Genomic DNA, 15935 nt, shown 5'->3' with positions numbered 1-15935 from the left:
AGGTTTCCCTTCCAGTGGAAGCTTCTACCATACTCTGCACATATATATGTTTTCACTCCTGTGTTGATTGTCTGGTGCACTGCAAGCAATGCCTTCTTTTTGAAGCTTTTACCACACTCAGAACATGTAAATGGTTTTACACCTGCATGGATTCTCTGGTGAACTATGAGTGATGTCTTGCCTGTGAATCTTTTACCACACTGAGGACATATAAATAATTTTACTCCTCTGTGGCTAGCACCACAGTCAGAACAAACACTAGTCTCTCATTTTTCTGAATGTTTTGATATTTTGAAATATTAGGCTTCCTACAAAATAATTAGTCAGATGTAAGGAACTGACTGATTCTACAGCAGTTTGAACTTTGTTATCCTCTATGAATGCTTTCCTGTGACTGAAACTTTTCTTATGGTCTGTATCCTAATGACGTGGTTTTGTATGTTTTGCATTTGGACATTGTTTGCTTGAAAATGGACTGAAAAACAAAACGTTTAAATCACAAAACATTTTTCAAAACAGTATTTTGAAAAGAAAAAGATAGACTTTTTTGTTGTTGCAAATTACCTTCTTTGCTGTTCGGAATTTCGACGTTTTGTGTAAAATTCAGATTTAGACGTCATATTGAAAATGCCCCTCCACGTATACTAATTCATTTCTTAGCCCTGTCTTATATGTCCCATCTCTTTAACTTCTCTTCATCTAAGAGTACATAAGTAATGCCACACTGGGAAAAGACCAAGGGTCCATCGAGCCCAGCATCCTGTCCACGACAGCGGCCAATCCAGGCCAAGGGCACCTGGCAAGCTTCCCAAATGTACAAACATTCTATACATGTTATTCCTGGAATTCTGGATTTTTCCCAAGTCCATTTAGTAGCGGTTTATGGACTTGTCCTTTAGGAAACCGTTTAACCCCTTTTTAAACTCTGCAAAGCTAACCGCCTTCACCACATTCTCCAGCAACGAATTCCAGAGTTTAATTACGCGTTGGGTGAAGAAACATTTTCTCCGATTTGTTTTAAGTTTACTACACTGTAGTTTCATTGCATGCCCCCTAGTCCTAGTATTTTTGGAAAGTGTGAACAGACGTCTCACATCCACCTGTTCCACTACACTCATTATTTTATATACCTCTATCATGTCTCCCCTCATCCGTCTCTTCTCCAAGCTGAAAAGCCCTAGCCTCCTTAGTCTTTCTTCATAGGGAAGTCATCCCATCCCTGTTATCATTTTAGTCGCCCTTCGCTGCACCTTTTCCAATTTCACTATATCTTTCTTGAGATGCGGCAACCAGAAATGAACACAATACTCAAGGTGCGGTCGCACCATGGAGCGATATAACGGCATTATAACATCCTCACACCTGTTTTCCATACCTTTCCTAATAATACCCAACATTCTATTCGCTTTCCGAGCCGCAGCAGCACACTGAGCAGAAGGTTTCAGTGTATTATCGACGACAACACCCAGATCCTTTTCTTGGTCCGTAACTCCTAACGTGGAACCTTGCATGACGTAGCTATAATTTGGGTTCTTTTTTCCCACATGCATCACCTTGCACTTGCTCACATTAAACGTCATCTGCCATTTAGCCGCCCAGTCTCCCAGTGTTGTAAGGTCCTTCTGTAATGTTTCACAATCCTGTCGCGAGTTAACGACTTTGAATAACTTTGTGTCATCAGCAAATTTAATTACTTCGCTAGTTACTCCCATCTCTAAATCATTTATAAATATATTAAAAAGCAGTGGTCCTAGTACAGACCCCTGAGGAACCCCACTAACTACCCTTCTCCATTGTGAATACTGCCCATTTAATCCCACTCTCTGTTTCCTATCCTTCAACCAGTTTTTAATCCACAATAGGACATTTCCTCCTATCCCATGACCCTCCAATTTCCTCTGTAGCCTTTCATGAGGCTCTTTGTAATGGAGATAGTCTATCAATGCATTTTCCATGAGCTTTGGGTGTAAAATACACACTGATCTTTAATTCAGCTTTCACTTATAAAGTTGCAAAAATCTGTAATATTTTTGGCTGATATATATAAGATCTGAAATGGATAACATGTAGTTTCACCAGAAGTTGAAAACTATTTTTCAAATTTTCAATTATATATTATTTTTATTGGTACCGTGACCTTTTTATTTTAACTTACCAAAAATGTCTAGCTCTTTTACTTTAATCTCCATTGAACCAAAACTACTAGAATTTGCAGAGCATAAACAGTTGTATTGTATTGAATTGTAGAAGACCAATCAAATGTTTGGCATTTAAAATTTAATAGAAAAAAGTACAGTGATACACTTGGGGAGTAGAAATCCAAAGGAGTTGTATGAATCAAGAGGTAAAAGGCTCATATGCATAGACCAAGAGAGAGACCATGGGGTCATTGTGTCCCGTTCACATTAATTGATTTGATTTGCTTACTTTATTTATTTTTTTTGTCTATTAGATTGTAAGCTCTTTGAGCAGGGACTGTCTTTCTTCTATGTTTGTGCAGCGCTGCGTACGCCTTGTAGCGCTATAGAAATGCTAAATAGTAGTAGTAGTAGTAGTAGTACTGAAGATCTCAAGGTGGCAAAATAATGTGATAATGCAGTGGCTAAAGCCAGAAGGATGCTAGGTTCATAGCGAGAAGCGTTACAAGCAGAAGAAAAGTGGTGTTAATGCCCTTGTACAAATCATTGGTGAAGCTCCATTTGGAGTATTTTGGTCAGTTTGAAGGCAGTACCTTGTTAAAGACATAAAAAGACTTGAAGTGGTACAAAAGCGATGAATATGATATAAGGTTTGCACCAAAAGACATATGAGAAGAGACTTGAAGACCTGAGTATGTATACCCTAGAGAAAAGGAGGGATAAGGGAGATATGATACAGATGTTTAAATACTTAAAATATATTAATACACAAATAAATATTTTCTAGAGAAGGAGAAGCAATAGAACCTGAGATATAAATTGAGATGGTAGACAAGGAGTAACTTTAGGAAATACTTTTTTCATGGAAAGAATGGTAGATGCCTAGACACCCTCCCATTGGAGGTGGTGGTAACAAGTGACAGAATTTAAAACTGATCATTACATAGAAAGAGTATGGAAACAAAACAAAATGACCTCATGACTGTCGATGTGTTATGATAGGTAGGAGTGGTGCTTAAACGGCAATTCTATTAGTTGAGAAGTAAAGCCAGCATCGGGCAGATATCTACTGTCTATGTCCTGTGAATGGCAATAAATCAGGGTCAGGTAGGATATCTTATTACATCCATATCATATGTCAAGAGTGTTGGTGTTGGGTAGTGCGGTAGGAGAAGACTTCCTAAGGTTGAAATTAGCGACTAAAATATTAGCAATATTGTTGATGTAGGGCCCTGTTTACTAAGGTGCGCTAGCGTTTTTAGTGTGCACTAGCTGTGTAGACGCCCATAGGAATATTATGGGCATTTATGCGGTTAGCGTGCGCTAATGCGTAGCATGCACAAAAACACTAGCGCACCTCTAGTGTGGCTTAGTAAACAGGGCCCTTAATCATGTATTGATAATGAATGTGTCTGTGCTGCAGCATAATAATAATATGGTTCTGGCCAACTCGTGGGGCAGATATGCAGGCACTGTTCCCTCTAAGCTGAGCAGGAGTCCTCCACCTACAGTTCTGCCAGTGGAGGGTGCTATTTTACTATCACTTTTCAAAAATAAGGGACTGGCAAACTCTGCAGGACTCCAGGGATCCTACTTGTCCCTAGAAATTGAAATCACAATATTAGAACACCACTCCCCACTGGCAACAATTCAGCTGGAGGACTCCTATTAAGCTTAGAGGGAACAGTGCATACAAGTCTTTATCTGCTGTCCTTTACTATGGGCCCCTTTTACCAAGCTGTGGCAAAAGGAGGCCTGCACTGGCACATGTTTTTCTACACATGTCAAGGCCCCCTTTTACCGCAGCAAGTAAAAGGGAGTCTCTCTTTCCTGCAGGAAATGACTGTGCAGCAAGTAAAGCACTTGCCACGCAGCCATTTCGGGAGTATCCCTTACCACCACCCACTGAGGTGGCAGTAAGGGCTCTCGCGCTAACCCGGCAGTAACCGGGCAGCATACGGCACTGCCTGATTACCGCCAGGTACACTCCGGCACTACAAAAATAAATATACTTTTCTAGCACCGGATATGACAATTCGCTAGGGGTGGGAAGTACCGCCGGGCTGCTGCGGTAGCCCGGTGGTACTTCCTGTTTAGTGAGCGGTAAGCCTGCTTTGGGCATACTGCTGCTTTGTAAAAGGGGCCCTGTGTTAATCACTGCCACCTATTGTTTTAGTAAAACATTGTTTGTTGTCAATTGAATTGATTGATTAGCTTTTAGCTAGCTTCAAATTACTGTTCTAACTTTTGGTTTCTTTTGTAACAGTGCTTTATACCTATATATCTTGTTACAGATTCTTGCCTCCATTGAGCTCCTTGCTCGATCATTGCCAAAAATTCACCGGAGTGCATCTGAACCCTCTTTGAATCGTGCTGGCTTCCAGACAGAGGATTTTAGTCTATATGCTTGTGCTTCTCCAAAAACACCCATTCAAGCAGGAGGATATGGTGGGTTCCCAATACAGTGAAGGATTGCTTGTCTTGTAATAATTTGTTGTAAATGATATATCAGTAGGGAATCTGACAATTTTTGATTCCTTCACTGAATTTTACCCATCTGATAGTGGCTAGGAACTCTTTGTTTTCGATTGCTGATCCAGCATTATAGAATGCCCTAATGGTATTACTTAGGATGGAAGATGATTCTTTACAATATAGAGAGAAGCTAAAAGCTCTTCTTTTCTCTCATGATTTTGATTAAATTATTTTTGGTTGGCTGCTTTTATTGTTATCATAAGTAGTATTATGCTATGATGTTTGATTTCATTTGTTTTATTAAATTTATTAATTTACAATGGGAGTGACTAACCTGCAGTAGCTTAGTACTTCAGGTTAATCATTCCCATGCTACAAGAATAGTGCTACTTACAATCAATCTCGCTAGCAGCATTATTTTAGAGGTCTGGGAGCATATCCTGCTTATAATCGAAAGAGAAAAACGCTTATATTGCGACCCAAATAGGGATATAGACGTTTATCTCTCAAAAATGACGAAATGGGTATAATCGAAACACAACTTTCAATCCGTCCGTATCGCTCTTACGCTCAGATACAGACGCCCAAACAAGGGGCGTGTTAGGGGCGGTGTTATGAGGTGGTTTTGTACAATGTATAACGGATAGCGAAATGGCTCTGGTTGGGCAGGAACATGGGCGTCATTGGTTAAACCCGAAATAAAAGCGACCAGAGCAAGGGGGAAATCGTCTTTAGACCCATTAGCGATTGTGTGGAGTTGGAGAGTGGCGAGATCGTTGTTGGGAGAGCTGAATTGTTGGTTGCAGAGAGAAATCTGAGTGTGTTGAGTACCTGTTACGTTCATCTGTGTGCCCTGCCTCTTTTGTGTCTTACCGTTTGACCTTTCCCTACTCCTTGCTCTATCAGCCCCTCCCCCTCCCCTATCCCTCTCCATTCACTGTTCCCACGTGTATATTGTATTCCCTGACCTCCGTTTGTCTCTGTGTTCCCTGTACTGTTTGGCGAGCGAGTGGCCAGAGGGCGTGGTGGCAGTGAGAGATCTGTGTGCTGTTCTTGTGTTACTACTAGTACTAATACTTGCACTGGTGGGGAAATAGATGCACTAAATTCACTGGTGGCTGGCATGGTAGAGGAAGAGGCCACACACCGCAGGAGGTATTCACGGCCCCGAGTGTTCAAGCCCCGCACCACCTTCCTAGACCTCACTGACCAGCAGTGTCTAACAAGGTTCCAGTTTGATAGGGCGACAATTCAGCAGCTGTGTGAGCAGCTGAAACCCCTCCTTCAGCCCCAGACACGTAGGAATAACCCCATACCTGTCCACCTCAAAATCACTGCCTCTCTCTCTGTCCTGGCCACTGGGAGTTTTCAATCTGTATTAGCTACTAACACAGGGCTCACCCAGGCTTCTATTTCACACTGTCTCACCCAGTTCCTGGATGCTTTTCTAACTCACGCCTCTCACTACATCACTTTCCCCACCACCCCCCAGGCCCTGCACAACAACATGGCTGCCTTCTATGCTGTTGCTAGATTCCCCTCGGTCATAGGTGTGATTGATTGCACACACATCGCACTCAGACCCCCCCCCCCCCGCCCACACGAAGCCACCTACAGAAACAGGAAGGCATTTCGTTCTATGAACATGCAAGTTGTGTGTGATGCCCAGGGGGAGATATTAGACGTGTGTGCCAGGTACCCGGGTTCCACCCTTTATGCCTACATCCTACAGCACTTGGGCATATTCCGCAGGTTTGAGCGAGGGGAGTTCCCTGGTGGATGGCTAGTAGGTAAGTGCAACATGGATGTACCCATACTATACCTCCTCCACTGGGCAACCCTCCACCCTGGCTTCTTCCAGCTCACTCCACAACCCACTATCCTAATCCCCCCCTGTACCGGCTCTAAGCAATACAAACTCATCTATCTCATTCTGCTTTTCTCCAAAGGTGACCGAGGCTACCTGCAGAGGATGTGGCTCATGACCCCCGTGGTGCACCCACAACCAGGGGCAGAAGAAACCTACAACAGGAGACATCGGAGCACCCGGGGGATCATTGAGCGGACCTTTGGTTTTTTGAAAAACCGTTTCCTCTGTCTGGACCGGTCTGGAGGGGAGCTCCTCTACAGCCCCCAAAGGTGGCCAAGATCTTTGTGGCGTGCTGCATGTTGCACAATTTGGCCCAGCGCAGAGGACAGGCCCTCCCAGAGGAGCCACAGCCACCAGAGGAGGCCCCAGATGAGCAGGAAGAGGAGCCCCCTCCACCCCCAGCCCACAGAACAGAGCTCACTGCTTACCAGCTTGGCGTCAGAGCCAGACAAAGACTCATTGAAACAAATTTTGTGTGAAAGTAAGTGCACATTTATTTCTATTAATCAGATAACTATTAACATCACACCCACCACCACCACCACCCACCAACCCTCACCCTCCAGCATGTCCCATCACTTTCCCCGTCCCCTCTCCTGTCCCCTCTTACCCCTCCCACGGACTTCCTTTGCAGCTGGTGCTGCAGGGGAAGTCTGTTCAGACTCCTCTGATGGGCTGCTCCCACTGTCCTCCTCCGTATCCACACAGCAGCTTGCGGCTTTGGCTACCCTTCTATCTCGCTGCTCCCTATGCCTGGAATAGACTCCCTGAGCCAGTATGTCAGGTTCAGTCTCTGGCTGTCTTCAAGTCTAGGCTTAAAGCCCACCTCTTTGCTACTGCTTTCGACTCCTAACCATGACTCTCTTACTCAACACCCTCACTTATCACCCCTACCACTGCAATTTCCCCACCCCTAGCTGTCTGTTCATCTGTCCAATTTAGATTGTAAGCTCTGTTGAGCAGGGACTGTCTTTTTCATGTTAATTTTCATGTTAATTAGCGCTGCGTAAGTCTAGTAGCGCTATAGAAATGTTTAATAGTAGTAGTAGTAGTACCCTGTGGAAATCCGGCCACCTTGTTGGCTGTAGCCTGGGCACAGGACCCAGAAGGGGAGCTGGTGTGGTGGGTGCTGCACTAGTGGCTGCGGAGGCGGACGATCTCAACGCCCACCTCTTAGCTGGTGGTTGCTGCCCACTGGAGGAAGTGGATGGCAGGTTTTGCGGCAGCAGCACGGCTGGAGTAGGTGCTGTGACCTGAGGGCACAGGCCTTTGATGCTCTGCTCCAGCCATTGGAGTTGCTGGAGCACCTCCTGGTGGCCTTGGCGCTGTGCCTGGAGCAGGTCCTGGTGGGCTTGGCGCTGCGCCTCCAGTGCTTCCTGCTGCAGCTGTAATTTCTGCTGCCGGTACTCCTCCAAGTGCACATTGTGCCGCAGCAATTCAGTGGCCAACCGCAGAAGTTGCCTCCTTTGGCTGGATGGCCGCTGGCGAGGAGCTGGCCCCCTATCTGCATCCTCCTCATCAGCAAAGTCAACCGGTGGTGGAGGTACAGCCTCTGCCGGTGGTGCTGGTGGAGGTTGGGCCTCTACTGCTGGTTCTGCTGCTGCAGGTGGTGGAGGTAGAGGCTGGACTGCTGCTGCAGGCGGCGGAGGTTGAGCCTGTACTGCAGGTGGTGGAGGTAGAGGTTGGACTGCTGCTGCAGGCGGTGGAGGTTGAGGCTGTCCTACTGGTGTAGTCCTTTGTTGGGACTGAATGCCACTAGGGCCATCCTCCTCAGAGTATAGCACAAGGGTGAGGAAGTGTGTTGGTGAAAATAACCCACGTTTGTCTTTCAGCATTCATATACATTGCCCCACACTTGATGACCCAGCAAAGAGATGGTGAGGAGGAATGGGGTTGACACCGATGTGAAACAGAGCCCCACAGGCAGCTGGGTAGAGGTGGTAGACGGACAGCCAAGAGGACACCCGCTCAAAACTTTGTGGACAAGCTATTTGTTGTATATTTGTTAAAGTGAAGGACATTTCAGCATGTCTTGTGTTACTACTGACTTGGTACACTGCCTAGAACTGCTTTATGACCCCGATTACAGGCTCCTTAAGTTTCATGCATGTGGCCCACACTGACTAGAGCACAGAGGTGACAGAAGGAAATAGGCACAGTTTGGTGATGGGAAAATAGGAGGGAGTAGGAAGGAAGGCCCCCAAAGTTGTGCCACAGTAGTAACCTACACACACCCATAGGAGCCAAGTGTAAAGTATTATTGAGGGTGCAAATAACCCCTCCCTGGTCACCTACATATTTCCTCAATGTTGGGGGTGCTCAAACACCCACAGAGTCTGCTCCTATAACACACATTAATACTACCACTACTCAAATAGAACTTACAATGTAATTAAGATGCACCACAGTCAGGACAAGTAAGAAGAAAGCCAATGACTACTGTAGGGATAGAGAGTAAGGGTACGGAGCAAGTGAGTAGGGGTTAGGAGGTCAGGACACTATCATAAAGGTGGGCTTTTATTCTACATATGAATACAGCCAGAGAGACACCCTAGTAAAACTCCTCCTCCCACCTCCCTCCTCCTGCCCCCCCACTCCTTACCTCCCTCCTCCTGGCCCCAACTTGTATAACACAGTGTAGTGCAGCACAACAGATACCCCAGCTTCATAATGGTCGACCTACCTGAGGCTTCAGGTTGTGCCGAGATGTCAAGGGACCCGATCCCATGGATGCCCTCCTGGGGTAGGAGGGCGTGAACCATGAGCTCCATGGGGGTGAGGTTGGCGGTGTCATGTGATGCGGGATTGGCCCCAGCCTTCCTCCTCACATCCCGCCTCAGCTTGTGCCACTTGCGCTTGTAGTCCTCCACGTCCCTTGCACAATGGAAGACTGCATTCAGGCGGTCATGTACCGCCTCCCATTCCCGCTGCTTTGTTGTTGCAGCCAGCCTCTGTCCGGTGGGAGCAAACAGATTGGCGTGCCGTTGCTCTATCTCCTGCACCAGGAGCTCCACCTCAGCATCAGAAAAATTACCCTTCCGGGTTAGGGGCTGGTGTGGCGGCATTGTACCAATGAGTTTCGAAAATACAGAGAGGGGCGTCTAAATAGTCGCCAGGAATGCCCATGTTGGAATGGAATAGGTGTGTCTGATATGGGCGCTTTAATTTCGATTATACACAAATTTCCTAAACGTGTCCAGCTGAGGTAGCGATTTGGGCCTTGTGATTTCAATTATGGGTAGATAAGTATGGGCGTCCCCACCTGCCTTCCCTTTCTTGATTGCCATTTAAACCGGCATTTCCTGTGCTGGGACGTTTGCGGTTCTTATTAACATTAGTTTACAGTGTTTTACCCTCACTTATAATAACGTTTGTGTTTGGCAATGTATGCTTGGGTACACCTGTGTATTTTTTTTGGGGGGTGGGTTGTGATTTGTGGTGGCCCTCAGCCAACACGGCTTCCGTTTCCAGTCTTCCACATCCCGTGAGCCTCCCTTACTGTCTCCCATTCTCTCTGCCTGGTAGTAGCAGGCAGTCTGTGGGAGCGAAGAGATTGGTAGAATGGCACCAAAGGAAGCACCCATCGGTAAGGGTCATTTCACTGACGCTGAAATTGAGCTAATGGTCCAGGAGATAGAAGCCGCACTACACAATCTTGCAACACACATTCAAGGTAAGCTCATACTTCTCAGCCACCTCTTCTCTTTCTGCTCATAATCAAGGAGTGTCCATTCACTGTATGTAGTCTGCAGTCAACTCTTAGCTCTATTTTCACCAGGTTCCTGTACACTGGTTGGAGGCCATCAGCGCCGTACTGTGTAGTTTTGGCAGGTCCTCAATGCTGTGGGCCAGCTGTTGGAGCTGTTGTATTGGTTCCCGGTAGGTTCCATCTAGGATGTTTATGTGGTGAACCCCAGTCCCCATTTATGAAGTGGCCACCCATTCTCAAGTTCGATAGGAGGGGGAGGGGGAATAATATATGCAATTGTTGCAGGAATTGATGCATGAATTACCCCTATTGTTAGCAGAATCTGTGGTACTTCAGGAGTCAAACAGCACACACCAGAATGAGGGAGAAATCTTCTTTATTTGCCAGCAAACAAAGTAGGACATCAGTTCTAGCTCTCTTCTTCCCTTTCTCAGCTCTCTGGATGTTATGGCTTCTGTCTCAGCTTCTTCTCTTCTTCTGCTGTCTGTCTTCCTTCAGCTCTCTTTCTTCTGTCTGTTCCTTCTGACGTAAGCTGCTTCTGCTCCCACTTATATACCGTTCTATCTCCCTCCTAGCCCCCCTTACTCTCCAGATGGTAAAGAATAGATTGATCACCCTGCTTGAACTAATTATTACCATACATATATTCCAAATATCAGTTACATAGGTTTAATATTTCTCAAACTGACCTATGACCTGGGGCCCCTCACATTAGACAATATGGCACCAGTCTCTTGCATTTTCATTATGATTAATTTCTCAGCTATAGCTTAAACTGGGTTCATTTAGGGGCTAAGGGACATTCTCATATTCCTAGTCAACTTCATACTAACTGCTAACTGAACTCTGGCATTCATTAAGGGGTCAAGGGCCAGTCTTACTTAATAGCATACAGCTATAGTTTGTTATTTCTTTCAGAAAGCCCAGTCCTACATTTACCTATAATTAATCAAGGAGAAGAGAGTTGACTTCTCTTTCACCTAGCCAGGACTGCAGCTAACTCAAACCATATGCTAACCTTTTCAACTACAGTCTTACTTAGAAAGTCAGACAAAGAGTTGGACAGACATTAGATTTAAAAAGGTATTCTACATATTAACTACACAGAATAAACATATTCTAAAATAAGCATCCTTATAAGACATATTCTAAAATACACAGAAATCAGAATTCCTTATAACAAAATCTACATATCAAGAATATCTAGAATTATTTAAACAGCATTCAGCCTACTTTTAAACTACAGTATGTCTGGCTCATGCCTTGTTCATAATAGTATACAGATGTATGTGGTAAGGTAATATCTTTGAACTAGCCTTCACCCTCCATCACTCACAAGGGGTCAAAGAAAGTTTCTCTCTCTGACCTTTTTAACCTTTAGCTTAGCCAAAGCTAGACTTTCTAAGTAATTAAATCCAGCTGGCATTCCTTCACTTGCAGGGTGAAAAGTTGAAATAAAATTTCTTATATATCTATATAATTATGCCCATGCTGTCTCACAATGAATGTGTTTACCACATTATTGAACACCATCCTACAATCCTCCATAGTTAGGGAACAACAACATTTCTAACGTGGTAGGCTGCAAACTAGGTTCAAGGTGGCCACAGGTACTGCCTACTGAGCCCTTAAGACATGGTGAGGGAGAGGGTTTATGGTTACAGGTCCAAACCCAAATTACGTGCAGGTGGCTATAGCCTGGTGGCTGCAGTGGCCTAGTGGTTAGAGCACCTACCTTGTAATCACAAGGTTGCTAGTTCAATTCCCACTGCTGCTCCTTGTGATCTAGGGCAAATCACTTAACCCTCCATTGGCTCCGGTACAAACTTAGTCATCCTGGGACAGAGAAAGACCTTGAATGTAACTCTCCTTGAGCTACTACTGGAAAAAAGTGTGATCAAATAATGAACACCATATTTATTTGTGCCCTTCTGTAACTCTTGTATTATATTGCAACTGTGATGAAGTAAGCATCCATCTAATGGTTTTCCCATTGTTTTCCCTTTTCTCCTCAACCAGGGGCATAGCTACGGGTGGGCCTGGGTGGGCCCAGGCCCACCCAACCATGGCTGAGGCCCACCCAGTTCTGCCTGATCCTCCAATCAATTCTGTTTTAGGCTTAAGGAAATTGCCAGGGCTGCAGCCTCATTGGCTCTGCTCACAGCCACACATGCAGTCAGCACACAGCAAAAAAAAACAGGAGCTCTCCGCCTGCCTTGCCTTACTCCCGTTCCCGCAGCATGCAGACCAGTGTTACAACAAGGAAATTTCTGCCGACAGTGTTGCAGCTCGGCTGGAGGAGATGTGCTGGAGCCGGCTCCAGAGCTGTTTGTTATTTTTTAAAGAATTTTGGGAGCCGGTTGTTAAACTTTAACAACATTTGGGCTGGGGTGGCTCAGGTCCCTTCCTGGCAGCATCAGTTCCAGCTGCCTTGTGGTGGGGACATCTCACTTCGAATCCGACCCTCACAGCAAAACAAAAAACAGCATGAAACCATGTGCGGGGCTGTAGCCCTGCACACGCTGCTGCAGGCTCCCTTCCTCCTCCCTCTCCAAAACGGGAAGTTAAATCCTGAGGGGAGGGTGGAGGAAGGAAGCCGGCAGCAGCGTGTGCAGGGCTACGGCTCCGCACATGGTTTCATATTGTTTTTTGTTTTGCCTGCCACAAGCAAGATTGTAGCTCAAGGTTCTTTCTTCAGCCTTCAGGCCACGGAAGTACCAGCCCGGGACTCGGAAGCCAGCAACAGTGAATGCAGGGCTGCAGCTCAAAGAGGTTAGATATGTTAAGCACACGCACCCTGCTTTTAAAAGGGAAGAGGTTCCAAGTTATTCCAGAAATGGCCTGGGGCTATATTTTGTGTAGGCTGGGTCTGTTGTTGTCAACCTCCAGTTTTGAAAAAGCATGCCTGAGTATTTGAGGAGCTCTCTTTTACAACCTGTATAGAAACATTCTTTGATAAATATCCCGGGGCAATTGCACTGCTAGTTACAATAGAGTACTGTTTGTTTTCATGCAGCTTTCAGAAGCTTGCCTGCCATGACTGCTTTGTGTGTTTCATCACTTGGGATATACCTCCTGCTGATTCCTCAGAGGTTTGTCTCTTTCCCCTACCCAGCACAGCCATGGTCCCAAACAAAGCAAACAGTCCATTGAGCTGCTGCTCCATGTTGTCATTCTTTAATGTTGGTAGCATGTTTATTTAATCTCACTTATATGTTCAAACATGCCAGCTTTTCATAGGTAGAGTAGTAAATTGTTATAAATCGTAATTAGTGTGTCATTTGGAGGAGGGGCTAGTTATAGGGACACTCTAGCACGTATTGTGTTCATGCAGAGATTTTTTTCCTCATGGAAAGAGCCACTAAAACAGATATCATATTATCATAAATGTATTACAAATATCTGTTTTTCTATTTTCTTGAGTGGGAAAGCGCGGGGTACAAATGTAACAAAATAAATAAATATTAAGTATATATGTGGTTTATATTGATGCAGGGCAGCTGTTGGGCAGACTACTTAGAAATCCATCATACCTATATACATAGTGCCCACCCATATTAGCTCCAGGCCCACCCAAAATGTCAGGTCTGGCTACGCCACTGCTCCTCACCACCACCACTATATATCATTGTTGATGTACTGAATGTGAAAAGATGAGCCAGCTGTTTGTAGCTCCTTCGTGGGCCCCCCACCAATTTGGTATGGTTGTGGGTAAGGGTGTCTGGTGATCACACTGAGAAAACATCATGTATGTGCTACCTAGGGTTATGTGCAAGTTTCTACTTGGCAGATCACAAGTGCTAGACAACAAATCTATTATTTATGCCACTCTGTACTGTGGGGCTGTATGGTAAGGGGGAGGGAGAGAGGCTGGATGGCCATTTGTTTTCCTCAACAGTAATAGCCATCTAGCCTCCCCGGCCCACCCCCCTGCACATACGGCCATGCAGGTTGGAATGAACAGGTGGGCTCCTGTATGGGCACCATTATCACAGACATGCATCAACTTTCTCATTCACACTTCACATTTCATGCAATGCATATTGCTGCCTCCTCTCATATCAACACCACCATTTGGTTATATGTAATGCACAAGGTACAGACACACACACCCTGTTATATGAAATAGGAAAAATATATTTTTGTACAAACCCCAACATTTCCCCCCACCCCTAAAAAATCTCCCCCCCAAAGCAAATCCCCAACACCCCTACATATCCCCCCACCCGCCCAATCCAACAAATCCCCCCCCAACAAATCCCCAACACACCTACATATCCCCCCAAATCCAACAAATCCCCCCCCCCCCACCCAAAGTCTGTCAAGGGCAGCCACGCCCTCTTAGCAAGGCCCTCTGTAGCAGGGTAATGAGCAGCACCAGCAGCACCCTCAGTGGGCCGTGGAGCTGCACATTACCCTGCCTTATGGCTCTGAGCTCCTGCAGCACCTGGTTCTGGCCATCTACCAGCTGCTGCAGGAGGCGCAGGGCTGGAGCTGGGCCAAAGGCTGGAGCTGGGCCACGGGCTGGAGCTGGGCCAAGGGCTGGAGCTGGCCCAGGGGCTAGAGCTGGCCCAGGGGTTGGAGATGGCCCAGAGGAAGGAGATGGGCCAGGGGATGGAGATGGCTCAGTGGATGGAGCTGCAGGTGGGGAGGGGTCCTCCATAATGTCCTCATCGATGAGGACCCCCTCCTCTGAGTCCTCCTCCTCCTGGTGGGCCTCCTCGACTGGCTCCTTCTCCTGGTGGGCCTCCTCGGCTGGCTCCTCCTCCAGGTGGCCCTCCTCGTCCGCCTCCTCCTCCTGCTGGTGCTGGAGCCCTGTGTATGTAAAAGGAGTGTGGTTGAGATTAGCACATGCAACATGGCTTGCATAGTGCAGTAGCTGGGTGGCCTGAGGCGGGGGATGGGGCAGGGTGTGGTGAGGCGTGGCCTATACCCATGGGGACTGAGATGCATCAGATGACATGACAGGGAACCCTGGAAGCTGCTCTGACACAGAACACAGAGAACATGTTGGCAGACCACACTCATTGCTGACCAGCATGTTTGCATTCTGATATGTGACGACGGTTTGCTGACCTGTTTTTGTTGTTTTTATTGTGGGGGGGGGGGGGGGGGCGTTGGGAAGGGTGTTTAGCACATAACTTTTATGTGAGGCCATGACATCCACTAAAAGTAGGGCCTCAGGCAGGACTACTAGGAAACACTATCCACCCACCCCAGAAAGGGGGATAGTAAAGTGAGGCATGTCATCTCATTCATCTTGGGGGGAGGGTCGGTGGAAGTTGCAGCCACACTCATGGGAGGCAGGGCCGTGCTGACACAGTAAGCGAGGTATGCAATGCAGGGGGGCGCCGACCTCTAGAGGGCGCCACTCACTTGCAAAATCTTTTACCTGAAGTTGTGATTCTTCTCTCTCCCCTGCCCGCCTCAGGAAGTGAAGGTAGCCCAGCAGTGCTGAGACAGACACGCTGCTCTGCTAAAGCTGCTTCAAAGAGTACAACCAGCAGCTATTTATGGCTTTGGTGTGTGAACAACTTTCATTCAGGGTGAGCTGGAACAACATTCATATTAAAGAGAACAGGTTTGGAGGCAGGTGTGCAAGTGAGACTGGGGAGAAATAAAAAATAAATAGTGTAATTGTTATCTGTAAGTGGTTCAAAGTTTTTGTTTTTTGAGCATGTACACTGAGAGGAGGGCATGACTGCAATGATGTGTACATAATTATCATAGCTACAGCTAAAAT

At 46.3% G+C, this 15935-nt stretch overlaps 1 protein-coding gene across 1 annotated transcript in view; it reads left to right on the top strand.

Moving 5' to 3' along the window:
* The window catches only part of BRAF (B-Raf proto-oncogene, serine/threonine kinase), a 1688602-nt gene that overhangs the window by 1617900 nt on the left and 54767 nt on the right, over positions 1–15935 (top strand). The window contains exon 16 of the mRNA XM_030216338.1: positions 4433–4586. Within this exon, the coding sequence (XP_030072198.1) occupies positions 4433–4586 (154 nt within the window). The remainder of the gene's footprint in view (positions 1–4432; positions 4587–15935) is intronic.

The sequence above is a fragment of the Microcaecilia unicolor genome, chromosome 10 (genome assembly GCF_901765095.1).
Source record: "Microcaecilia unicolor chromosome 10, aMicUni1.1, whole genome shotgun sequence".
NCBI classification, from domain to species: Eukaryota; Metazoa; Chordata; class Amphibia; order Gymnophiona; family Siphonopidae; genus Microcaecilia; species Microcaecilia unicolor.
The sequence above is the reverse complement of the archived record's forward strand: the minus strand, read 5'-3'. Positions and strand labels throughout refer to the sequence as shown.